At 36.8% G+C, this 27,121-nt stretch overlaps 3 protein-coding genes across 9 annotated transcripts in view; 2 read left to right on the plus strand and 1 right to left on the minus strand.

The window, feature by feature from the left end:
• The window catches only part of LOC107707886 (gametocyte-specific factor 1), a 9,261-nt gene extending 2,849 nt beyond the window's left edge, over positions 1-6,412 (minus strand). Inside the window, exons 1-3 of one of the 6 annotated variants that reach the window (XM_016512308.1) lie at positions 6,360-6,412; positions 1,045-1,114; positions 844-941 (exon numbers count right to left, since the gene is read on the minus strand). In XM_016512308.1, coding sequence (XP_016367794.1) covers positions 844-941; positions 1,045-1,102 — 156 coding nt within the window. In that variant the 5' untranslated portion in view covers positions 1,103-1,114; positions 6,360-6,412. Of the gene's footprint in view, positions 1-843; positions 942-1,044; positions 1,408-6,359 lie in introns of those variants that run through there. The other 5 variants (XM_016512174.1, XM_016512098.1, XM_016512236.1 and 2 more) reach the window with 5 other exon arrangements.
• The window catches only part of LOC107707645 (SH3 domain and tetratricopeptide repeat-containing protein 1-like), a 19,810-nt gene extending 7,607 nt beyond the window's left edge, over positions 1-12,203 (plus strand). For both annotated transcript variants that reach the window (XM_016511760.1, XM_016511825.1), the window contains 9 exons: positions 1,528-1,560; positions 1,839-2,752; positions 4,672-5,431; positions 6,395-6,575; positions 7,059-7,209; positions 8,723-8,845; positions 9,039-9,189; positions 9,504-9,700; positions 11,049-12,203. In XM_016511760.1, coding sequence (XP_016367246.1) covers positions 1,528-1,560; positions 1,839-2,752; positions 4,672-5,431; positions 6,395-6,575; positions 7,059-7,209; positions 8,723-8,845; positions 9,039-9,189; positions 9,504-9,700; positions 11,049-11,315 — 2,777 coding nt within the window. In that variant the 3' untranslated portion in view covers positions 11,316-12,203. The remainder of the gene's footprint in view (positions 1-1,527; positions 1,561-1,838; positions 2,753-4,671; positions 5,432-6,394; positions 6,576-7,058; positions 7,210-8,722; positions 8,846-9,038; positions 9,190-9,503; positions 9,701-11,048) is intronic.
• Positions 12,204-12,915: 712 nt separating this feature from the next.
• LOC107707797 (serine protease HTRA3-like) lies at positions 12,916-25,200 on the plus strand. The gene is made up of 9 exons (XM_016511924.1): positions 12,916-13,655; positions 17,521-17,620; positions 19,413-19,635; positions 19,725-19,919; positions 22,620-22,652; positions 22,932-23,046; positions 23,184-23,241; positions 23,354-23,449; positions 24,814-25,200. The coding sequence occupies exons 1-9, from the start codon at positions 13,241-13,243 to the stop codon at positions 24,980-24,982; spliced, it is 1,404 nt and encodes a 467-aa protein (XP_016367410.1). The 5' UTR covers positions 12,916-13,240; the 3' UTR covers positions 24,983-25,200.
• Positions 25,201-27,121: the final 1,921 nt, after the last annotated feature.

Genomic DNA, 27,121 nt, shown 5'->3' on the forward strand with positions numbered 1-27,121 from the left:
TTTTTAAATCTTATTAAACTGAACACCAAGCTTTTGTCAAAAATAAAGCCTTATCTTCGACACACAAATATAACGTGTACTTTATCTTTGATTACAAACAAACAAAGAAACAAAAATTAATAAACAAAGCCAACCACCTAATAAATAATATGTGTCAGTACTGGGTCAATAGTATGTAACAAGCATTACTTGCAGCGTCAACAATACTACAGCGAGAATAAAAGTTACGTCTTCTTTCTTTGCGTGAACATTTGGGCGGTGTTATGCAAATCTTCCCACATCGTGACGTAGACATGTGGGTGCGTGTTCGAACGAGCCGTTTTAGGTAGGCGTGGTTGACTCTTAACTTTTATAAAGAATATCTCTTTGGATTTGAGACTTTAGTCTTTGCAACTTTACAGATCTTCTTTATGCACCAAGAGCTTGTAACACTTCAAAGAGAAAGGAAAATTTGAAATCGCATCATATGACCCCTTTAAGACTAAATTTACTATTTATTATATTTATTAAATTTAAAATAGCTGCTGAATCACTGAAATGCTTGTAAGGCAGATGTCTTACTATAGCTGTCAAATTACAGATTTGCCTATTTTCTCTCAAGTGGACCATTTACAGTACATTTTGTAGGCCTAAGTTACATCTGGACTACTAGCAGTTTTTTTTATAGCATTTTAATTAAGTTACTTTAAAAACTTTAAATAATTGTAAGTAATCTTGTGGCCCCATTGAATGTTTACTGGTTAAGAACTGATAATAGCTCATAACAGAACAGTGTGGGGATGAATAGCCTAAATTAAGAAGAAGTAAGAGGGATTTTTGTTGTGGAGGCTTCTGCACACGCACCTTCCTGCATTTGATGAGATGGTATGGGAACCGACAGGCCCGGATCAGATGATGTGGGTCATAGGGGCACAACAGCAGTTTGTCAGGGTTGCAGAAATCTGTAAAACCGGTAATAATAAAAGCAACTGTAAAATAATATAAACCGCTGTCTTATTTAGTGCTGATGTTATTGGCGCTCAATCAGCACTAGCTGCGTTTTACCTTGAACTTCTTCCCATCGTGGAGCTGTAAAAACGGGCTTCGTGCCTTTCTTCGGCATCTTTCTCAGTCACTGTCCAGCGGATTTAAATGCTAAAACAGAACGTCGTTATCACTAATACGGTCGTCTACAAATCGCGGTGCTCATAAAAACAACGCTTTCGTAACGGTAGACAGAAATAATACTTAAGATTGCGCGGGTTACTGTGTTTGTGGGTTATATTTTCACGTAAATTACAGACAGTCAGCACAGGGCCACAACAGTTTTGAATTTACAAAGATTGGACCTTACTGTTGTATGTTCTGCCGTGTAGTTCTAAAGCACCTGACGCGATTTACATTATTAGGCCACTTGAGGCGCTAAAGCGCACGGAAATGAACCAGCATCACAGGAAACATGACTTGATTTAAATATTTGTGTTTACATTTCTTAATTCTTTCTTCTCTCTGTTTTAAACGTTTTTTTATTTGTTTTACATACCACAGATCTAGCTAAAGAAATTCCAGGATCAGTTCAAAGTGAGTAAATATCTATCTATCTATCTATCTATCTATCTATCTATCTATCTATCTGTCTGTCTGTCTGTCTATTATTTGTTTGTTCATTCAGAGCAAATAAAATGAAACTAACTATTACTAATTATTTAATAGAATTTTATATGTGTAAAGAGTCATTTTTGTATATTTAAATGACTAATGTCTAGATTGATGCTTAGGATGGGCTAATTAAAATAATGATCTGTTTATTTCTATTTTATTTAAACACATTTATTTATTAGTTTATTCTTTGTCTCCAGGCAAGACTCGTCAGACAGAATTAAACAACCTAAAACAGAAAGTCAAACACATTTTGAGTGAGGTAGATGAGTCTCAAAGAAATGATGTTTCATCAGTCAGCAGCAAGCAACAGATGAAGAAAGAAGCGGATGATACGGAGTCGTCCCGGGAAATCCCACGGTTTTCTGTCTGCTTAGAGCAGGACAACACCAGTCCAGATGAACATCATGCAATGCTTTCATTCTTGAGCAGCCGTGACCACCAGCCGGAGTTCCTGCTTTTGTACAGCGCTTACCCAGAATTCCTCATCTCACATTTCGAGGGTCACTCTGATGAAGAGGAGATAGTGGCGTATTTAGGCGTAGCCCGAGAACTGGCACGAAAGAAGCATGTCTCTTGGGCGCAGAGTCGAATTTGTTTTCTTCTTGGACAGCTTTGTGCAGGGAGGTCAAAGTTCTCTCAAGCTCGGGTTTATTATGAGGAAGCCTTGAATGTACCCAGGGACTGTTTCACAGACATGTTTCTGCTCTCTGCCATTTACTCCAACCTGGCACTCATCTACCTAACACAGAAGAACCACGAAAAATGTGTCAGTTTTTCAGAGCGCTTGTCTGCCTTGTTGATGGCTGTGCCTGATTGTTTGTTTGGCTGTGAGGATCCTGAGGTATTAAAATATGTACTAAAAAAAGCCGTCCTGGCTAAGAATCAGCCTGCTGAGGCACGGGCCTGCTTCCTCCTGGCAAAGCTCCACCTGAAGCTTAAAGACGGCATGAGTGCAATCCCATTCATTGAAAGGCTTTTGATCATTGCTGATGAAGTTCCTGACGCATGTGATGAGACATTGAGCCAAGTTTTCCTGGTGTTAGCAAGACTCTACAGTGACCAGAGACAGCCACGTTTGGCTGAAAGCTGTGCAAAGCGAGCATCACTTCAGGTGGGTGCTATACCTTGATAGTGGTTTCAGGAAGCACTTAGTAGGAGTGTGTCAGTAGGAAATATCAGTTTACATTTCCAAACATTCATTTTGCCATTAATTGTAATAATCCAGTGAGATTTTAGTTTGCACGAGGAGTCTGACAACAGCCAGTGCTCCACACAGAGATCTGATCTGATCATCATCCAGTCTGTCTGGAATGACATGAAGAAACAGAACAAACTGAGACAGACTAAATCCAGAAGAACTGTGGAAACATCTCCAAGATGCTTCAAGAAACCTATCTGCAAAGCTACAGCACTGAAATCCTGCTATTTTAACATAGTGTAAATAGGTATTTGCACTTAGTGTAAATAGCATATTGCTAAAAATACTGCTATTTTCACTTAGTGTAAATAGAATCCATTGCTAATACGAGATTTGAAAAGGGAGGAAAAAAAAGTTCGGCAAAAGGCGGGATCGAACCCGGGTCGATCGCGTCAAAAAGCCAAGGACACGCGCTTATCCATCTGCGTCACTTGAGGTAATGATTTACAGCCACTTTTAACTAAATGTTCTTCTCTGTATACATTGATTGACAGATGTCTCATCCAGTCAGCGGTGAGTAATCCCAAACCAATGGCGCGGTCTCAAACTATACCTACCTTTTCCGGTTTGTCTGATTTGTCGTTGTGTTTTCCGACTTGTTAATTTGTTTTCGGATTTGTCGTTGTGTTTTCTGACTTGTAAATTTGTTTTCGGATTTGTCATTGTGTTTTCTGACTTGTTATAATATTTTCTGAATTGTTGTTGTGCTTAAACAGAACAATTTGAGACTGACTAAATCCAGAACTGTGGCAACATCTCCAAGATGCTTCAAGTGACCTACCTGCAAAGCTACCTGAAAAACTATGCACAAGTGCACCTAGGCTGGATCAGGTGTGTTTAATTAGGGTTGCATCTAAACTGTGCAGGGCTGTGGCCTTCCAGGAACTGAGCTTGACACCCCTGACCTAGAGCAAAAGCTGCTTTAAACACCAAATGTTGATTTAATTTAGTTAATAGACGTTATTTGATAAAGAAATCAATTTATGACATTATTTTTGACAGCATCTTCATTTTACAGCATTTTTACACAAGTCCCTAAAACTTTTAAAAGTACTGTAGCTTTAAAGGTAGGTCTCTTGAAGCATCTTGGAGATGTTGCCACAGTTCTTCTGGATTTAGTCTGTCTCAGTTTGTTCTGTTTCTTCACGTCATTCCAGACAGACTGGATGATGATCAGATCAGATCTCTGTGTGGAGCACTGGCTGTTGTCAGACTCCTCGTGCAAACAAAAATCTCACTGGATTATTACGATTAATGACAAAATGAATGTTTGGAAATGTAAACTCATATTTCCTACTGACACACTAAATAACTGACTTAAACCATTTTTTTAGCTGGTGAAAATACTAGTGTTCTAATAAGTTTGGCCACCACTGTATATATATATATATTAAATAAAACATACATTTATTTATAATAATAGGTTAATTGTTTTATAATTAAATGTATTTAATAATTTGTAATTTAATAAAAAAATGATTTAATAGATACATTAACTAAATAAAAAAATAAGATAAATGAATGAAAAAATGAAATAAGTTCATTAAATTAAAAAAGAAAGGATTTGTCCATTTATCCATTCTCTTTCACAGGCAGCAGCACTGTGTCACAGCAAAAATTAAATAAAAAAAATCGTATTTAAATAATAAAATAACATGAAAAATGACATTATAATTACGATTATTATTACAATGATTATTATTACATTTTGTTTAATTAAACAATAAATTAAATAGTTAATACAATTATTAATATATTTAATTCATTAATTTAATTTAAAAATGAACAAATTATATAAATTGATTTATGCATTCATCCATTCTCTTTCACAGGTAGGAGCCACCGTGTCACACTGTCTTTGCAGTATCTCGCTATTGTTGGAAAATGCATCAGAGCTGTATGGAGTGGCCGTCCCAACACAAGTGGCTCCATACCTGACCCGTGCCGCTGCTTTAGTGTCCCCCAGCATGGAGCCTGTGCTGGGTCATATCCACGCTCTATGCTTGTCCTGGCTCTTCCATATCCACGGCATGCCTGACAGAGCTGTTCGCTACATGTCCACTGTCCTCGACCACAGCGTTATGTCCAGCGTCGGCCAGTCAGACACTACTGCTGCTCTCCTATGGTTGGCGTGGCTGTACATCTGCAACCAGCAACCCGGCACAGCTCTGGAAGTGCTAGACGCTGTGCTGTCATCGCTTCCCGAGCACTGTACTACTCAGCTGGAAGGAGTGGTTTACAACATGCGGGCCATTTCATACAGACATTCAGCGGACATCCGACAGGCCACTGAGAGTTACCGGGCTGCAATTGAGATATGCGAGGAGTTTGAGGATAGACGTAACTGGGCCATAGCACTGGCCAACTTTGGATTAATGTGTTTGCAAATCAAGGCAAAAAGATTGGCAGAGGAATACCTCACTCAGTCAGTGGAGCTGTTCTCTGAGCTTGAGGACGAAGAGCATGAACTCAGTTTTATTTTAGTGCTTCTTGACTTGGGAAAACACTTTGTTTCCCAAGGAAACCATGAGAGTGGGAAGTTATACTACGAATGGGCCCTGCTGAGTGCCATGTTTATCAGTCACATAGATAGTAAGTGTTTATCATAATTGTATTAGTGCAAGTATCAGTATCTAGAACAGTTTGATGTAAGGAAATCTATAGTGAGACATTACAGTTTGGTTTCTGATTGTAAGGGAACATAAAACCACAAATTACTTGATATCATTTCTTTAAGGGGATAATTCAAACAAACGTAAAAACTTTGTCATCAATTACTAACCCTCATTGTATTCCAAACCAATAAGACTTTCGTTCAGTGAACATATTTTTTAATTAAACCTGTGAGATTTCTGTCTGTTGAAGGTCCATTCCACCTAAAGTTTGATGTTTAAAAAAAATTCATAAAAACAATCCATAAAACATTGAGCAGTTTAATCCATTCCAGTCTTCTGAAGGTATACCATTGCTTTATATTATGAACAGATTTAATTAAGGCTTTTATTTACATACAAACATTGATTAACGCACATACATCGGAAAGTCGGCCAAGTTTGACGTGCGAGAACAAACCTCATTGGTTCTTGCATTTGGCTCAAACATGCTTGCGACATGTGAGAACAAACTTCATACATGGCGTGTGAGAACAAGACGACTTGGATTAAATCTCTAAATTCATATGGATTACTTTTACAATGTTTTGATCAACTTTTTAAAGCATCAAAGTGTTATAACAGTGGAGAGACCAATCTATCAGTTTCATTAAAAATATCTTCATTTGTGTTTCAAAGATGAATGAATGTCTTGTGAGTTTGGAATGATATAAGTGTTAGTAAATGATGGCAGAATATTTATTTTTGGGTGAACTATCGCTTTGATACTTGTCCCTAGTGTTGTTCATGTATGTGGACATTATTCTGAATTAAAAAAAATGCATTCATAAATTTAACCACCTGGCTACATTCTATTATGTCCACATCCAGTCCAGTTTATTATCAGGTTTGCTGATCACCAGACTTACCTCTCAAAAATATATTCTTCTTTGTATGACATCAGGCCAGCTGCAAGCCACACGTCACCTGTGTCAGCTTTACGAAGAGGTGTGTCCGGATGAAGCCCAGTGTATCATCTACAACGAGCACCAGCTGAACCTTCTTCAGCGGATAGGAGACAAGAGCTTAGAGGGAGAGATACTGGAGAAGATCAGCCAGCTGTACCTGAACCTGGCTACCAAGAAGTGAGACCTGCTTATTATAAGATTTAAGAGAGATGTTCTGAACATACACTGCAGTACAAAAGATAGTTCATCCAAAAATATTTTTTTTGTAGTCATTTACTCACCCTACCTCACTCCATTGTTGAATGTCATTTTATTGGCTTTCTTCTGTGAAACATAAATGACATATTTTGAGAAATGTCTCAGTGTTTTTTTTTTTCCATCAAAATTACGGTTAGTGATAACCAACTGGTCAACATTCTTCAAAAATATCTTCTTTTGTAATAAACGAAACTCATATAGGTCTGGAATGACATGAGGGTGAGCAAATGATGACATTTTATTTTTTGGGTGAATTATATAATAAACTTCTCACTCCATTTATGTATCCAGGAAGGACATATTGGTTTAGTCCAAAGTTGTTGCAGTAATAATGAGTTGCCAGTAGTAAGGCATCACACATTATTATAAAGACTTACTAAAGTTTGTCATGTCGTCTCACAGAGCCAATAGAGCTGCTTTAGATTACACCAAACGAAGCCTGGGCATCTTCATTGACTTGGGTAGAAAACGCAAGGAGGCTCATGCCTGGTTAAAGGCTGGAAAGATTTATCACATCCTCCAACAGACCGAGCTAGTGGACCTCTACGTGCAGGTGAAAGCTGCCTTCATTTTTGCATTTCTGCCTAAATTTTTAGGTGTTACTGTTACTGGAACCATAGGCAGGTTAAATTAAAGCATAAATTAAAGATCTAAATCAAATTTAAATATTATGTGAACTTTGTATATACATAATTTGTATTGACTGATGTAATATAATGGTGAGAACACAACTCCTTCAGTATATATTATAATCATTTATTTAAGTTGCACCTTGGCGTGTGCAGAAGTTTTTTTTTTGTAATATTTATATTTACAGTAGCTTTAATTTATTTTTAGGAATTGTAATACTTCTATTTGAACTCATAAAGCATTATTTCTAATAATTTAAAATTTTCATATAATTTTTATATTTTATTTTGGTTTTATTTAAGTTAATGAAAAACATTTTTAATAGTTTCAACGTTGGCGCAGAGCTGTAGTCTAGATATGTTTTCATTTTTGGCCAGTACTTAATTCCCACATTCTATTTGTGTTATTTCATAATTTTAATGACTTAAATGATGATAATAAGGAATGAGTAGGTGTGTGTGTGTGTGTGTCATGGCCGCAGCGGAGTGCATTTGGGCTTTCCACATACCCACATGAATTTCTAGCAGCAGCACCCGTTGTAACTGCCAGCGCTAATGCAGGGAAGTGAGTGCATTTTGATATGGTTGACTTAAAGGAACACTCCACTATTTTTGAAAATAGGCTCATTTTCCAACTCCCCTAGAGTTAAACCAGCAAAGTTCCTTGATTATTACATAGGCCTAGAAAATCGCAACTTTTCATTTTCCGTCGGTCTTAGTACACGATGTAACTACAGAAGAGTCAAGTTTTAAATAGGAAAAATATAGAAACTCTTTGGTCATTTTTGAGCAAGATGCTAACGGTCTAATCAGATTCAATGATCTATGCTAAGCTACAGCTAAAAGTGCTACCGCCAGACCCGGAGATCGGCTGAATGGATTCGAAAACGGTAAAACTCAACTGTTTAACTCTAGGGGAGTTGGAAAATGAGCCTATTTTCAAAAATAGTGGAGTGTTCCTTTAAGGCTACTACTTTTTACAATGTACCTTATAACAACTATAAAGAGAGTGTTTAAAGACGCCCTACAGACCGGTAGGAAAGACCTTGGATTCAAAACACTTTGAGGATAGGCATAACTTCATTTTCTCTGGAGAAACGCCGAAACGAAGATGTTTTGTCTATCCTTGAGTATTAAACGTTATAAATATAAGGACTTGTGAATGTATGTTAGCCATGTGTACCTGTCATCTTGCAAACTGACTTCCCAAGGTATTTGGATTCCGTTTTTGTTTCTTGTCTTGTGGATCCAAATAAAAGAAGAAAGTGTGTGTGTGTGTGTGTGTGTCTGTCTGTCTGTCTGTCTGTCTGTCTGTCTGTCTGTCTGTCTGTGGGTAAGTACCAGGGACAGCATGCCATCCCAAAATTGCATTTCAAATATGATGCTGCTGGACATTTTCTTTAGAGGTGAATTAAAGGCCTGTTCTCTATGTAACAGGTAGCCCAGGACATGGCTTTGAGCACAGGAGACACACTCTTCACCCTGGAGATGTTGGAGGCAGCTGGAGATGTGTTCTTCAACAGTTCACAGGACAGGGAGAAAGCCATCTGCTTTTACAGGGTAGGTCATGTACATGTTGTTGACGAAGAGGGAAGTATTTCGCACTGTGTTGTTATTGCACTCTGTGACTGTCAGGTCCCTGTTATTTCCTTTATTACAGTATTTTTTTTAATTAGAAAACGTTAATCCCAATCATAATCCTTCAGTTTGTTTGTCTGTGTGCTGTGAACGTTTGTATCTCTGTGTTCATAAGGACCGAGCCCTTCCCATCGCGGTGAAGACGAGCAGTGTGCGCTCTCAGCTTAGGCTGTGTAATAAGCTTTCAGAGCTCCTGCTACAGCTGGGACAGTGTTCAGAGGCCATTGAGTATGCTCGAACTGCATTAGACATTAGCTTGAGTCTGGGTAGGTTAACACGTGCACACACTCAAGTACTCTACAGTTTTGTATGTTTAATTGGTACAATATAATGTGTACATTCATACCAGTCTGGCAACATTTTCCCCTTAAACCCTGTTATGTAGAGCTGTGGCTTTTGTTGTGACTTTTCTAAATCCAAGTTATTCATTGTATTATACCGATTTATGATCCTTCACAGATTGTGGCTTTCTGCCAAATATTTAGTCTGTTTTGAGAATAAAGCACACGTGGTAAACTCATGTTCATGACAGTACACAGCCAAAAACAGTCTTCCCCTTCATCTGTGTATTTTCTCACAGCTGATGATTTAAATGAGCGGGTGGCATTCCATCGCCTCGCCACATTGTACCATTGTCTGGGTCAGTTTGAAATGGCAGAGCACCACTTTCTGAAAGCCCTGTCCCTGTGCCCCTCACCCCTGCAGTATGATGAGGAAGCCCTGTACTATGTCCGGGTTTACAAAACACTTGGAGACATCGTCTTCTATGATGTAAAGGTAAGCCAGTGCACGTCTGCCATTGCTTTAGCCAATGTCACGCTGGTCGCGATGATAAAACAAGCAGAAAGCAATCATGTGAGACTGCAATAGAATGGCAAATCAGTGTATGAATAGCTTACTTATAGTTGTCTCTACAAATTAAGTTGGGAGAAGTGAAAGTCAAAATTGAAAAAAACACATTAAACTCCAGATTCTAAATTGACCAGAAGATGGCAGTCTAAATACATACTCTGTAAATTATCATTTATTCACACCTCAAAATAGAAGATTATTCATATTCAGAATGAAAATATATTTATATTTAAATATATAGAGCACATGCTATATCTAGGCATGTGATCATCTAAGGACAAAAAAGAAGGAAAACTTGTTTTTCCTTGTTCAATATGACTATATAATAGTATTAAAAATACTTATTATTATTCAAAATATTCTTGTTTTATTATTGTTTATATATTAAAATAAAATAAAAAATGAACAAATCACTAAAGAAATATATTACTTGTATATATTACTAATAATTCTGTTGTACTCCAACATAAAAAAATGAATATTTAATAATAATAAATTTACAGAACAACAGTTACATTTCTATTCAATAATTCATATAAATATTCAAGTATGGCTTAAGTTTTTTGCTCTCAAATGTTTAACTATATAGCTTTTATTTTGGTGGAAAATTTGGAAACGTTTATCTTTTGTTGACAAAAGATAAATGATTCTCGTTACAGATGGGCATATGGTTGTCATATTTTGCTTTTTAAATGTATGTTACAAGTGACCCAAACCCACAGCATATATGGAGTTGATGTGGAGCAGCATTTAGCTGCTCTGAGACACTGAAAACACTGGATCATGAGCTTCTCGCATCTAAATGAACACAGTGCAGTGCTTTACTCATGCGACGGCCAGTTATCAACCAAGTATCACCGTTTTATATATAATCACCATTGCTTGTGTTTTACTAACATTTGGCATTTGGTGAGTTTTAATTTTGGACTAACGGTGTTCCATACACTGCTGCAAGATGCAGTGCGGAAGCTATGTTATCCATTAGGGGTATGGGATTTACGATAATCATTATATTTAAAAAAAAAAAAAAAATGAAATATTGTTATTGTGTCAATTAGGGGTGTCGTGATGTCCTGGTATTGTCTATAACCATGATATTTCAAAATGAAAAGAACACAGCACTAAACTCAATAGCAAGTAATACTTTAATCTCTTAATAGAATAATAGGAGTAATATTTTAATCTCTTAATAGAACAATATGACTACTATTTTAACCTCTTAATAAAACAATAGCTACTAATATTGTAGATCTTCTCTCCCTCTGTATTCAAGGACCCATTTGATGCTGCTGGCTATTATCACCTGGCCTTGGCTGCTGCTATGGATCTGGGCAACAAGAGGTCCCAGCTAGAGCTGTGCACTCAGTTGGCCACCATCTATCACAACTGTCTCATGGACCGTGAACTCTCGCTGTTTTTCTACCAGCGAGCCAGAGCTTTCGCTAATGATCTCCATATTCGTCGTATCAACCTGGCACCAGACTACAGCTTCAGGACCACAGCCCAGTACAAAAACACAATATCTGTGGCAACAAGATAGAGCTGGACTCTTATGGGATATGAAACTTCCATGCTTGCCTTTGATTTGACTTGTGTGTGAATTTCCCATGTTTACTTTTATTTGCTGGATGTGATGTATATTAGTTGATTTACGGAATGTCTGACTCATGAGACATGTTGATTGGTCCAGCGAGTGTTTACTGGAGTGTAAGCAATACAACTTTCAGGCATTGTCAATTTGGCTCAATATCTATCCCATGTTGGAAGTAACCAAAAAACAGATACTATTTTTCTTTCTTTCTTATGGAAAATAATTGTCTAAAATTTTAGAATTTGTTGTTTCTGGTTTTCCATTCTGTAAAATCGTATTACCTTCATTTGACACATGCAAGTGATGTCAGTGAACACATTTTTACCTCAACAAGGGCTGTTCTGTTTGTACTAAGTGCAGAGAATGACAGGAGTTATAGTTTTAAATAAACATGTTCATGCCTGGTGAAATACATGACTTGGTCCAAAACCCTCCCAGTTCAGTGAAAACAAATCCACTGGCACTGTAGGGTCGAGTGCCTTGGCGGCATTCAGATGTATCTGCTAAAAAGAGACTGTGTCCCCCTGGTCACCAATAAAAAGTGGATTTAATATTTAATTGCTTACAATAAAATGTATCAAGGTAATTTATAACAATGCAAACCTTGAGTACTAGTGAGCCCTTGTCAAGATCCTACAATCACAGTTCTACTCTTTTGGTTTTCATCCTAACTATAGATCTGTTGGTACTATCCAAGCAGTTCATTATAACTCAGTCCAGAAAAAATAGGGGACATTCAGCAGACAAAGTGCGCTGGAGTAAGCTGATATGATGATGTGTGAATGTTTGTGAAAGAATAGTTACTTGTGTCAGATCTTTACGGTTCCTTTGTGAAAAAGAAGTACACTTTAGCATACTTACAGTGTGAACTGAATGTATGTTTTCGGACATTTAACTGCATGGTAATTGCAATTAAATTCAAATGTGTTATAATTTAAAGTGCCCCTATTATGCCATTCCCAGCGTTTTTTGACCTTGCATGCATGTAATCCTATTGTAGGAGACTCCCAAAACAATATTAGGAACCGTAAAAATGGCATAATAGGGGCACTTTAAATTTATATTAAATGCAATTGGTTGAATTTAAGAGTGTTTTGTCCCACTTAAGCACAAGTAATTTCATAATTATGTCTGTTTTCATAATGAAATATGGTTAAAGTATGCTGTGGAATGTACTGACAAGCGTTTATGGTAAACTAAAATATACCTTAATGTCATTTCTATTGAAATTATATTCTATATGTCATGCATTTAAATTAGTATTCGCACATTTGTAATGATGAAGTTGCAATTTAGTACTTTAAAGCTGTTTTGATGAGCCGAATCAAGGCAGAAATAGCCCAAACACATGAAATTACAACAACTACCTTAATTAAAAATAAAGCGGAGTGAATAGCTGATTCGGATTTTGGATCCGGTTCTCTGAAACGAAATGTTCGAAATAACCGATTCGCGGAAACGAGTCGACCTTCCCATTACTAGTGAATACTACAGCGTTTTGGGGTAAACGAAATTCCCCGCCTCCTCTAGAGAGAAGAGAAAAGCAGACTTCACTCGAGGATGTTGAGATGGTCAGCAGATACAACAGGACCAAACATCTAGAGGCTTCACATAACATTGTTTTAATAAGTTGCACGGGAAATCAGCGACATTTGCGCGCATCAGTAGATCAGATTGGCTTGGATAAGAAATATTCGTCTTCCCGGGACAACCATTTCACACTGGTCTTTCAGCTGATCCTGCAGGAACGCACACATCTCATCTGAAAGAAGCTTTTTGCATTGGGAATCTGATGCGTAATGGTGATCTCCAGAGGACACTGACTATCCAAGAACTGTCTGAGAAATCGTTTTCATTTTAAACCAAAATAAAAAATGAAGGTCATTCTGTTGGTCTCCGTCGTTTTTATTTGCGTCGAAGCTGCTCTCGCGGACACTAAACTGAAGTGTCCTGAGCGCTGTGATGTGAGTAAGTGTCCGAGCCCGAGCTGCCCGAGCGGGTATGTGCCTGACCGCTGTAACTGCTGTCTGGTGTGCGCACAGGGAGAGGGAGAGCCGTGCGGCCGCAAGGAAGATCTGCCCTGCGGCGACGGGCTGGAGTGCAAGCACCCGTCTGGAAAAAGACTGTCCAAAGGCGTGTGTCAGTGCAGGTACCGCAGTAAAGTGTGCGGCAGTGACGGGAACACGTACGGTAACATCTGCCGCCTGAAGGCCGTGAGCAGGAAAGCGCTGCAGCAGGGTCTGCCCGCGATCACCAACCTGCACAAAGGACCCTGTGAAAGCAATCAAGGTAAGTGATTTGTGTATAGCAAGAGGAATTATCTCTGTCTTAATTTATACTGAAATTTTAATAATTGAAAAGGTTTAAACAGAAATAGGCTACTATAACAGTATTGTTTGTGCAATAAAATCATTAATTAATACAGGCCTGCCTTAAACGGTGTAAGAATCTTTTTTTTGTCAATTATTTAAGTTGTTAATTATTCATAGTGGTGTAGCAAAAGTTATCACCAATACAGTAATAATACACTCTAAAAAATGCTGGGTTAAATACAACCCAGTGCTGGGTAAAATAGGGACAAACCCAGCAATTGGGCTGTTTTGACCCAGCAATTGGGTTAAATGTTTAACCCAACCTTCTGGGTAGTAACCCAACCGCTGGGTCAAAACAACCCAATTGCTGGGTTTGTCCCTATTTTACCCAGCACTAGGTTGTATTTAACCCAGCATTTTTTAGAGTGTATGGCCTAATAATGGAGACACTGAATGGGAGGGAAAGGAAGGATGGGATGTTGGTAAGGGAAGGATGGGATGTATGACATTAGACTATATATCTCTTCATTAGCTTCTAGAATGCCAAATACTCTTAAACAGGCAAGCCTACCCCAAACCTTAGCAATTTAAATGGGGACGTACTATATGTTTCGGGTCATTCCACAAAAGGTGCTGTCCCATATTAACATGTAGACTAAGGTTTTTGAGTAAAACAATGTGTGAACACCATGTAGTGTCATGACCTTGAGCACAAGGCTAGTTCTCAACTGTTAAAATATAATTGATAAATAAAACAATGTGTAAATGTAAAACAAAATAAATATGAGTGAGGTTTTGTCAAGTTCAAGTAAAGTCACTCACATTTATTTATGTAGCACTTTATAAAATTCAGATCGTTTCAAAGCAGCGTCGCAGTATTAAGCAGGAAAATAACAGTGTTAATGATGCCAAGTTCATCAAAAGAATTCAATCCAGCTGTAAAGCAGTTCAGTTCAAGACAAGTTGATTCATTGTTGGGCCAATTCAATAACAGTGTCAGTGTTGCAAAGTTCATTATAAAACATATTCAATTCAGGTATAATAGTAAATAGTGTCATTACTCAGCTCAAACCAGTTCAATGTTCATTCAAATAAGTTCAATAACTGTGTCAATGTTGGAATTTTCATAAGTTATGAATAGGCAGATCTACAAATGACAATAGTTTTATTATGCAGCTTAGTTCAGTTCATGTTTTGTTTTCATCTAATAGTGTGAGTGCAGTTTACCTCAATTCTGGGGACAATTTTGTCCCTAAAGTATAGTTCAGTTAACACACACACACACACACACACACACACACACACTGTGAGTCCACTGTGCTTTGTGTGTCATACTGCATTTAGAAGATAACATCCTTGAGCTCCTCTAGTGACCATCACATATAACTCCACTGATAACCAAAAGAGCAATTGTGAGTATTTTGAAAAATGGGACTGTGACCTCACAAAGTTGACGTGCAAAAGGCGGCTGCTGAGAAGTTCGGAAAATAGGGCTGCTTTGTGCTCTGCAGACCGGGCACGATTTCCTGTGGGGTTCTCAGTGGAGGTTGCCCTTTTGCTCTGATTTTGGACAAGACCTCATTACCAACACCCTATCCTTTATCATTTTTAAAGGAAATGTCAAACTGCTTCCAGATCAGCAGTAAAAAGTTCTTTCAGTGGTGACAGGAAAAGGGAGGAGGCACCTATTGGAAACGGTAGCACCTCTCTGGAGACGCGTTATCAGTGTGAGGTGACCTAGAATTGAATTAAAAGGCTATTGATGGGGTGAAATGATCAAGAGATCAAGAGATGGGCTTCTTAGGTCAAATATTTAGGTCTGTTAAAAAATGATTCAGCAAAACCAGGTTTAAAGACGTCCGTCTGGTAGCAATCATCCACCCATTAGTTACTGTTGACCCCTGCAATGCCACTGGCCACACTGGTGTATATATTTGGTGAATAACCCGGTAGTGAGGCAAGCAGCAAAACTGTAAGCAAAAGAACCCACAGGAAAGCCCATGGCTATTTGGAGAGCAGCAAATCATTACAGCATTAAATGTCACATAAATTATAGTCTATCATTCTATTCAATTTAAGCTACTAAGTCAAAAACCTCAAAATAAAACCCTAACCTTTGCAATCCCTGTATTAAGCAACCTAGTGCCTTAGAAACAGATGTTGCCCATCATCTTTCCACCAGATTGTGTGATCAGCTGCTCTTCTGATGTCTCGTCTCTTCTGCACTCCTCACTGGAAAGAATGAACGCGAAAACTATTTCGAACATATTTTTATTGGACATTCATCTTTGGTTTATGCCTGGCCAACTTTGGGTCGAGTGGCATTTCTCAATATTGTATGTGATTGTCTAAATGAATTTGCACACATTGCCATTGGAAGTTGACTTACTTGGCAGTCGTGAAATCTTGAGAGGTCACGGCTCCGTGATGCAGCTCTACTGGAATGTGCTTTTATATGGGGTGTTGCATTTGATTCATGATTAACAGTTGAGTGTAATTCATTGCATGCTTATTTTGGTTTCTCACAGCTTCCAAATTATAAAGCTTAAATATGTTCATCCAGAAAGCCATGAATAAAGCATTAGAATATATATTGATGTTATTTGGCTTATATATTTACTTATATAAGCTTATGTATTTACACTTTACCATTCAAAAGTTTGGGGATCAGTAAGATTTTTATTTTTATTTTTCAAATATGACAAAAAATATATATTTATAAGTTTACAAAAGATTTCTATTTCAAATAAATGCTTTTCTGCTAAACTCTCGACTCATTAAAAAATCCTGAAAAAAATGGATCACAGTTTCCACAAAAAATATGAAGCAGCACAACTTTTAGCATTGATAAAAATAAGAAATGTTTCTTGAGCACCAAATCAGCCTATTAGAATGATTTCTGAAGGATCACGTGACACTGAAGATGTGTAAAGCCTGCTGAAAATTCAGCTTTGACATCACAGAATTTTTTTGCATTTTTTGTATATATAATTGTAATAATATCATAATATTACGTTTTTTTTTCTTGCTCAAACAATTGCAGCCTTTTGAGCATAAGAGACTTAAAAAGCATTTAAAAAAATGACTGACTCCAAACCTTTAATACAATTTTGGGTCATTTTCATTATTGTTTCTGTATTAAGCACATTTTGCATCTAACCTCTAAATAGACTGCAACCTATCTCTTAATTATGACATAGAAAAAACTTTAATTGTTAAACAAAACCATTAACAGAGCCAGAGATCAATGCAGAGAGTTTGCACAATGTAATAACAATGTAAGAGATGACCATTAGGTGTAGTACTTTTTCAGTGATAAACTGTACTAAACTAGTTTTTAAAGGGTCTTGATTCTTTAATGACTTCAAATTTGAGGTTAGTAGGACAACCAGGGTGTGCACACAAAGGAATGATGGCTGTGCCAACACGGTCACAGGAAACAGCAGTCAAGGGAAAAACCACCCTGATGTTTGCAGAAAATAACATGCCCTAATTACTAGGAATGTACACACTCTCATCATTCTCTTTCATACACATACTGCATACCCAGCACAAGTCAAGCATGCACAAGGATAAAATCCACCTAGTGATTAGACCCAAGAATTAGACCCAATTATAAAGGAACATTTCCTGTGTGTGAAAAGACTTTCTCCAACTATCATCATTGCATACCATCTGAATCTGCAGGACAGTACTGCACTGCATGCTTGTTAATCATGCCCTCTTGAGCCAGAAAAGACATAAATAGACAGCAGCTGCAATACAGAAGAAAACATAGAGCTGGTTTTGATCATTTTGTACATTGGAATTATTAACATGAGTAATTCTTTCTGCTAGTATAGGTCCTACACACCCCAGCAGCCCAAGGTACAAATTCAACTTCATTGCTGACGTGGTGGAGAAGATCGCCCCTGCTGTGGTGCACATCGAGCTGTTCTTAAAGTAAGCCCAAACACTTGCAAACACTTTCATGGTGTGGCAGCCGTCTGTACGGCGCTTTAAAACTGTGGGGAAGTGAGGAAGGTGCTTTGCAAACACAGCTGTGTGAGGGTCACTGCTGTCTGTAAATTAGCTGAACACATGCACAACTGCTTTTGCCAAAGCTAATCATTTGTGAATGATGTCAGAGAGTGTGGCATGGGGAAATTGAGTAAACAAATGTTTTATATATAACAAATGTCTTTATAGAAACATATATATATATATATATATATATATATATATATGTATATGTGGTGAATTGTGTGTGTGTATACAGCTCCATCTTGTTAAATGACTTATGATGCCACTATGTTATGCTTTTGCTAAAGCTGCTTTTTTATGTCTGACAGGCTTTGCAGTGTTGTGTTGCTGGGGTAAAGCCTCTGACAGGAAGTTGGACTGGCGAATGCACTATTGCTATAAGGCAGTTAATTGCTGGAAAGATTCTCACTTTCACAGTGTTGGATATCGTGAATGGTGGAGCTCTGCTTGCTGTAGATGTTCCTCTAAGCACTCTTGGTAGGGCATACATGGTTCACTGCAGTGGCTGTTTGGATTTTGAAATACAATAAACCCTTCGAAAAAAAGTGTGCTTAGTTGCATTGAATGTGCACTGGTAGTGTACTTCAAATCTAAAAAAAACATATCGACCAAACTGGTCCCCATTTATATTAGGTGGCCTTAACTACTATGTCCTTACATCAAAAAATAAGTACAAAACGCTTATTGCAAAACACTTTTGCTGCTATTGAGGTGGGATACGGGTAAGTTTAGGGACAGGTTTGGTGGTATGGGTAGGTTTAAGGTGTAATGGATGGGTCAACAGTGTAATTATAAATGAAATTACAGAAATGAATTACAGATGTAATTAGATGCAGGTATTTTTAAAATATAAGTATAATGTAAAAACATATATGTAAGTGCATTGTTTCAAATGATTCATTTAAACGTAAGTGCATAGTAGTTAAGGCCACTTAATATAAAGTTGCAGTTATTTACTTTAAAGTACATTACATTACTAAAGTCCTTTAAATCATTGTTTTAAGCTTTTTTCATGCTTTAAAGAAGTGCACTTACTTTAATGTGTTGACTAACATACTAAAACACACATGACGTACTTGATTACACGTGAAGTGTACTTGATGCAATGTGTATTTCAATATTAAAGTTAATATATTTTAAATGTTCTAAATTGCAACTTCATTATTACAAATATATTAAAGCATATTTTAGTTTAACATGTTTGTCAGTACATTCAAACTAAAACGTTAACCGTAGTAAACTAATCATATTTGAAATGCAATAGAAAAAAATCATGAAATTATATAGAAATATGTAATACTAAACCAAGTTTTACTACCTTAACTTTAAAGTACTTTAAACAAAAAAAAGTGGTCTTAGTTCAGTTAATTGTATTTCATATAAACTTAAACTATTATACATTTTCATTGATTTGCTGTTAATAATGCAGTTAAGTGTCTGAAAACTTTATATTCCATTTGCACTTGCAAAGTACAGAATATTCTAATGTACAGTATGTTATTTCCAAGTAGTCTTTTTGAAAGGATTCTGGTGTAATTTTTTTTCCCACAAACATACGGTATACAAAAAAAAAAAAGAAATTTAAGATCAATAGTGAATAAAAAAAAAAAGAGAGAGAGAGTTTTCAATTTTTTTGAATCACTCTAAATGTTCAATGCAAATGTATATAACTAAATAATGAGAACTTTGTATTTTGGCTTTTTCCCCCTAGCCACCCCCTCTTCGGCCGGACGGTTCCGCTGTCAAGTGGTTCAGGTTTTGTAATGTCAGAGACCGGGCTGATCGTGACTAATGCTCATGTGGTGTCCAGCACCAAACCTGTTTCGGGTCATCAGCGACTCAAAGTACAGATGCGTGGTGGGGATGTGTTTGAGGCCACTATCAAAGACATCGACAAGAAGTCTGACATTGCCACTATCAAAATCAATCCGCAGGTAAGACAGAACTCTTCTTATTGTACTCTAAGACCTGTCTTTATAATACAAAAGCCAAAATGTGTTTACTCAACTACTTCCTTTGGCAGAAAAAGTTGCCTGTTTTATTGCTGGGTCACTCGGCAGACCTGCGCCCGGGTGAGTTTGTGGTTGCTATCGGCAGCCCGTTTGCCCTGCAGAACACAGTGACGACAGGAATAGTCAGCACTGCACAGAGAGATGGGAAAGAACTGGGTCTCCGTGACTCAGACATGGATTTCATCCAGACTGACGCCATCATCAACGTAAGACACTGAATAACCAGAACAACACATGTTATGAGTCTTACTGCTGTTGCATAAGAAAACCTCTGAAATTCATTTCTGAAGTCATATTGCATTCAAGAAGTAATGTACATGTATTGAACAAAACTATTCAAAATATATTATTCGTGAAGAAAAAACCCTTTAAAACAAAAAAGTCAAAAACTTATATTTTATTAATGGTTATGTTGCTTCCTGTCTGATTATCAGAATTTATTATTATAAATAATTATTGAATTACTAGAGTTTTCATATTTATTATTATTAATATTTACAGGTTTCATTTGCTATTCTGTTGCAAAAACAGTTGGTTTTTATTATTTTTATTCTAATTTATTTGACAAACAGGATAAAAACCAAATATCCTAATGTTCATGATGAAATCTTGATCAACAAAGTCACTCATGGCAACGTGAGCTTAGTCAATGACAGATTAGCTAGTCAATGTGTTATAATAGTCCATCAAAGTTAAGACTGTTTGAGGAAACTAACCAATAGCTATCCAAAATAGCTAGCAGATAGCTTCTGTTGTGCTGACTAAATAATTACTTGAAATTTAATTAAAGGGGTCATATGATGCTTTTTTAAAGATCATTATGTTGTGTATTTGGTGTAACAGAATATGTTGACATGCTTTAATGTTCAAAAAACACATTATTTTTCAAATACTGTACATTCTTTCTTTGCGTGCACATTTGGGCGGCATTATATTTATACACAGATATTTCCACATAGTGAGGTAGATATGTGGGGGCGTGTTAGAACGAGCCGTTTTAGGGGGGCGTGGCAGAGTCTTAACTTTGATAAAAAATATCTCTTTGGTTTTGAGACTTTAGTCTTTGCAACTTCAGGGATCTTATCTATGCACAATCAGCTTGTAACACTCCAAAGAGAAAGGAAAACTTGAAATCGCATCATATGACCCCTTTAACAGTCATAATCTTTATGGCGCACACACATTAGGATAGGTTACCTCCTTCTTCACTCCCTGTGAGTCTCTGTTATCATGAGGCTACTCCTTATCAATTTAACAACCCTGTTCTGCTCCTCCTCCTGCCTGTGCCTTTGGCCCTCATCACTGAAAACAGAACAAGCCTGTTCTTCCTGGCTCACCACCTGCTCTTTTACTTGATTATTCTGCTGCTGACTCTGCTGATGAAGCAGAGACTACTGCAGTAAACATGTCAATAATCTTTGCACATTTGGCAGCATCTGCCTCCAAACTTTTAAGCTTCATATCCTGGAGATTTTTCAGCTTTTCAGGAGCTTTTTGGTTAGTTCATTTTGAGAGATGGAGAAGAAGGGGGAGGATACTTTATCAACTTTTTTACAAACCCATGGGTCGTATTCCCTGCATGATGAGCAAGTCCTTGGCAAAAAAAACAAACCCTTATATCGGCTCCAAATTGTGTTGCCTAGTATGCCAGCCCTGGTTTTGAATTTATGTTTTTGTTCAGTGCTTGAAAATTTATTGTCAATACTTTTGGTACAAATCTAATCCCATTAATATAGGGTTTGTAAAATAGTTTTGAGCATTGATAACCCTTGTGTGCTCCTCATTTGGGAGTCACACTCATGATCTTCGCGGTCAAAGTGAACGGACACCTGAAATGAACGGACAAAATGAATTTTTTTCTTCTTCAGTAAAATCAATCTAATATATTTTGGTTCAATAATATTTTTTCTTTTGTATTTTGAGAGAATTTTATGGTACTAATTCATATTTTAAAATAATATTTAAAATGTATTACAATTATTTTTCAATTAATGCAGTATTTCAGATTAAAATAGAGACTTGGCCTTTAAAATCCAATGTTTGAAGGCAGAATAGCACCTCCTGGTGAGAGCAAAAAAAGGAAAAAACCTGTGATGTAACCACTAGATTCCTGTATAGGACTCTATAGAGAGGCTTGTGAATTACCCTGTTGTTTTTATACCGGTATTATTACTACATTCAAAACTGAACACAGAAAGCATTTTGTTACACAAAACATTAAAATTCTATAAAACTGTAACAAAAATGAACAGAAATGCTTTATCAGAGCTTAATCCTTCTGGGTCTGATCTGATTTTAACCTCTTATTTCAGTCTTCTGACTCATTTTGGTTATATGGCTAGCCATACCAATTCATTTGAGTATGTATAATTCTGTATGTGTGTGTCTGTTTTAGAGTTTCACCCCTTCATTGCTGTGCAATTTTTTTCTGCATTGTGGGGGATTTGTAGATTGCACACAAAAAAAATCTGTATTTTCGATTTTTTTCCCCATTTCCCATTCATTTCCTATGGTCGGTCATTTTTGACCGAAGACCATGAATGTGACCATTTTTTTTTCCGACCACTTAGCTTTTTCGAATCATGCCCTCAATTTTTTTTGTGTTCACATACTAAGTTCCATAAAAGTCACCAAGTTTCGTACCATTCTGGTGAAGCTACAAGTGACCGAAGACCACACAAGGGATAATTAACATTAATTATTATTTCCCTTGCAATTCTGACAAATTGCTCTTGTTAAGTTTTAGAGTGGAAGCTGTTTATTTGAAGTCTCAGATTTTTACTTCATTTTAAGTTTTGGGTTTATATTTATGTTCAGTAGTTTTGGCATGAATCTAATCCTCGATAATGTATGTGTAAAATTGTTTGAGAACCAACAATTAACATGATTTCTTTCTCTTTTCTTAGTATGGGAACTCGGGTGGACCACTCGTTAATTTGGTAATTATTTCACACTGTGATGTTTCGGCTTTCTGACAGTAGACTTACAAGAATAATTCAACCAATGTTTTTACAAATCTGTATGAAACACAAAAGGTGAACTTTAAAAAATATCCACTCTTTTCTATATAATTTGAATATTACATTTCAGTCTGCTTTTCGAAAATTCCCCTTTTGTTTCATAAAAGAAGGAAAGACAAGTTTGGAATGACACATTGGAACAATACAACGACAAACATACTGATACTGAATTTTTCTTCTTGTTTTGTCTTCTATAAGGATGGGGAGGTGATAGGAATCAATACCCTGAAGGTAGCTGCAGGAATCTCCTTTGCCATTCCTTCAGACAGGATTACTCGCTTCTTAAATGATTCATTAGGAAAGCAGAACAAAGGTACATGGTGCAACTTTTGTGCAAGGGAATTTGTAGGGAGGTCAGAGTATGAATCATCTAATACTAAACATATGGTTTATTTTTTAGAGTCATTCTTGCAGGATTAAATGTGTTAACACATTTACATATTGTTTCAGAGCCAAGATCAGTGAAGAAGCGTTTCATTGGAATCCGAATGCTCACCGTCACAGAAGCGTGAGTGTCCTTCACTACAGACGCTAATACACAACACATGTAAATGAACACCGCAGTGCTGTTTAGTCATTGTGTGTCTGTGTATGTGAGGCGTTCTGTCTGTCTCCTCCAGACTGGTGGAAGAGCTGAGGCAGCAGAATCCTGATTTCCCTGATGTCAGCAGCGGGATCTATGTCCACGAGGTGGTTCCTCACTCCCCTGCTCAGAAGTAAGCATCAGCCAAACCAGATGCTCTTTGGTCTTTCTGCTGTGGTTGGGTTTCAGAACTCCAAGCCAAGTAGTTTATCTCTGTCTGAGCTGAGTGGATAACAACATATTGAAGATCACGATTAACTATGAAATGACAGATTTGTATATTCCAGGTTTATGTAATAAATCTGTTTAGAGCTGGGCGATATGGCAAAAAATAAAATCTTGGCCTTTTTTCAAAATGTTTGATTGATTCAAGATAACGATTTTGATGTATTAACATGTAACTAGTCAACTTAAAAATGAAACTACAACATGATTCAAATAACATTCTCCTTGTTAAATAATATAAAACTAGAAAAAATAGCAAATTGTAAATCAAAAAATCAAAATGTAGAGATTCACTCACATTTTCTTTTGCAGCGTTTCAATTCAACTCACGCTACTTAAACTCGCAACTTTTCCATTTCCACTGCCTGTGTCTCACATTTTTCAATGTAATAACACATTCTGTATGAATAGCCACTATTGATATGTTTTATGTTACGTTCCTTCACAGAGCCTGGTTAATCAGGTGCATTGGCATTGGCAGTCAGATGAGTTTTTTTTCTCTTAGCTGTTATCGTTGGTGTATTGTCAACATGTCGAATTCTAACATTTTATGCACAACTCAGATTCCCTGATTTTTAAAAAAAAATAAAATTGTGGCAAGACATTACATTCAAATTATATAATACAATTATAAAAAACGGCCCAGCCCTTGAGAAGTAATAGCATATGTCAAAGTGAAGGTTTTCTCACTACATATTCTGGAATGAAGACTTAAAGGGATAGTTCACCAAAAAAATGAAAATTCTGTCATTAATTACTCACCCTCATGTCGTTCCAAACCCATAAGATCTTCGTTCATCTTCGGAACACAAATTAAGATATTTTTGATGAAATCCAAGAGCTTTCTGACCCTCCATAGACAGCAACGCAACTACCACATTCAAGGCCCAGAAAGGTAGTAAGGACATCGGTAAAATAGTTAATTGGTCCAATCATAATTTTATGAAGCTACGAGAATACAGAAGAGAAGAAAATATTGAATAGTTATTTTTGTTTTCTTTGCGCACAAAAAGAATTCCCGTAGCTTTTTGTACATGTAATGTACTACTTTTGTCTAAGCAGAGGCTGTAAGATAATAAACAGTAAAAAAATTTAAATAATTTAACTCAAATTAATATTTCTTATCTACATATTTATTTATTTTGCTCCTCTGTGTCAGTGTCCTGATCACCTGTCAGGATTTATTTTACAATTAGCTCTATATGTTGTCCCTTACAAATTCAAGTACACAACTGACAATTGTAGTGTATAATTTCTCCAAATGTGTTTCAGAGGGGGCATCAGAGACGGTGACATCATCGTTAAGTTAAACGGAGAGCCCCTGATGAGCACCAGCGACCTGAAGGAAGCGCTCAACCAAGACACGACTCTGCTGCTGGAGGTGCGCAGAGGCAACGACGACCTGCTCTTCAACATTGAGCCTGACGTCATCATGCAGTGATATCAGCATCTATTCGAAATGTGAACCATGAAGACATTGGTTTTATCATACCAGTCATGTGCTGTCGTGGCCAAAGGGATGTCTAACAGTGCATCCTTCTACAAAACAAGGACCTCTTTTACAAGCTGAGAGGAATCTAACCTTGAGCTTTTGCAATCTTGGTCAAGTCTGCCTAAGAGATTTTATATGAAAGGCATTTCATAACAGCACACTCTCTTCGAAGCCAATCAGGCACATGTGACCATTCCTTCTACAAATAATAATTTGCATGGTAAAAAAAGTATTTTTTTTTAATCATCAAATTTTTTTGTCATACTGTTTAAGTTGTTTGCGAGAAGCATTGTAAAAACATATGATTTATATCTGTGTTTTCTTAGCTTCTAATAGGCATAGCTAGCATGTGTCAAAGATATTGTGTCAAGCTAATATACCAAGTTATGTCACGGCTGTCAGTGTGGGGACAGTTGCATCACATTGTTGCAACCGTCCCAACATGCTGTCCCTTACCACAACATTGATGTAAAAGCTTGCAACTATTGCAACCGTCCCCTGTTGTGGGGTCAGTTGCAACATTTGACTTTGTCTATTCAAGTATAAATTGTATATAATCATGTGCACGTGTTACAGCAATACGGGTGAGTAGCTGACTGATGTGGCTTTATTGTATTAAAATTCTGAGTTTCTAATGCAAACAGTCTCTGAGAAACTAAAGCAAATGCGGAAAGTGTTGCAACCGTCCCCACTCTCCCCTACTGTATTTTGTAGAAGAAGACAAAACTGGTGATATTTTATAGCCAATCCACAATGAGTCCTCAATGATATGTTAAGCTTTTTAAGTTGAAATTTCAATAAGATATATATAACAATATCTAATAAATATTATAAATACACAGAACCACCTCATAAATAATAATAATACATTTTTATAAATATATATATTTTTTAAATCTTATAGATTCGTATGTGGATTGCTGAAACTTCATTGTGGCACCAGTGGCAAGAATCAATTGCTGTGCAAGGTTTTTTAAAATAAATTTGAGAAATAATAATTTTTGTCTAATATTATTTTAGTTAGATTATGTAAAAAAAAAAATGGCAAGTTAACTGAGATGTCATGTCTAATGATTCATGATTAGTCAGCGTTTGGGTTGGAAATTCACAGATCCAGAATACTGTCAGAACTTTCCAGTACACAAAACTTTTTCTCCAGTCCTCACTGCCTGGACAGGACCTGTGGATGACAAAGTCTAGACATGATACACGGCTTTTCAAGCAGCGTAGGATGATTTTACAGCTTTATCTTATTGACTGAAGTAGACCTGTCACTATGAAAAACACCATCCAGATTTACATTTTCAAAAAAAAAATCTTATGGTGCCATTATCTTTAAATCCTTAATATACTTTATTAAGATATAAGGTGCGTCCAACTTTGTGTGCATATGCACTATTGCATGCCATTTTGTAGTAGTGTGTCCACACTGAAAATTACAACAAAAAAGGCACCTCCAGTACTCAGATGATGCACTTATTTAACCAAAAAATGTGGAATGTTGGACACTATGCAATCAACTGCCACCACTTTTTGTATGTAGCGGAGGGCTTCAGTGATAACAAAATAACTTCAATTCACTTAAATTCATACACCAGAATACATTCAAAGTACACATTTACATTTAATCAGTTCTTGCTTTCCCTTGGAATCGAACCCATTACCTTGGTGTTGGTGGCACTATGTTCTAATATTTGAGTTGCAGGAAAACTTTACCAACTGACTTTGCTAAAGAGATTTTGAAGACACAAAGAGTATGATTCAAACTGTACAATAATGCATCATAATACAAAAGCCAGAAGCACATTTGTATTAAACTTATATCTTGAAAAAAAAAAAAGTGACTTGGCGAAGATGCAAGATGGATGCCACCCCTGTCCACTGTAATTTTTCAAGAATAACCTACAATTTGTGTTTTCTGAGATGAGGGGCTTCAGAAAACGGTTCTATAAATGGAAAGCGAGTCATGTTGCAGATGTGCAGTCTGTCTGAAAAGCTGCTTGCAGCAGAACCTGCATTTTTTTCCACAAGGTCCCATTCAATTTAAATGGGTCATGAGAAATCTAATTTTCCTTGATCTTTTGACAT

This window comes from Sinocyclocheilus rhinocerous, unplaced genomic scaffold (assembly GCF_001515625.1).
Source record: "Sinocyclocheilus rhinocerous isolate Xijiao unplaced genomic scaffold, SAMN03320098_v1.1 scaffold611, whole genome shotgun sequence".
Classification (NCBI taxonomy): Eukaryota; Metazoa; Chordata; class Actinopteri; order Cypriniformes; family Cyprinidae; genus Sinocyclocheilus; species Sinocyclocheilus rhinocerous.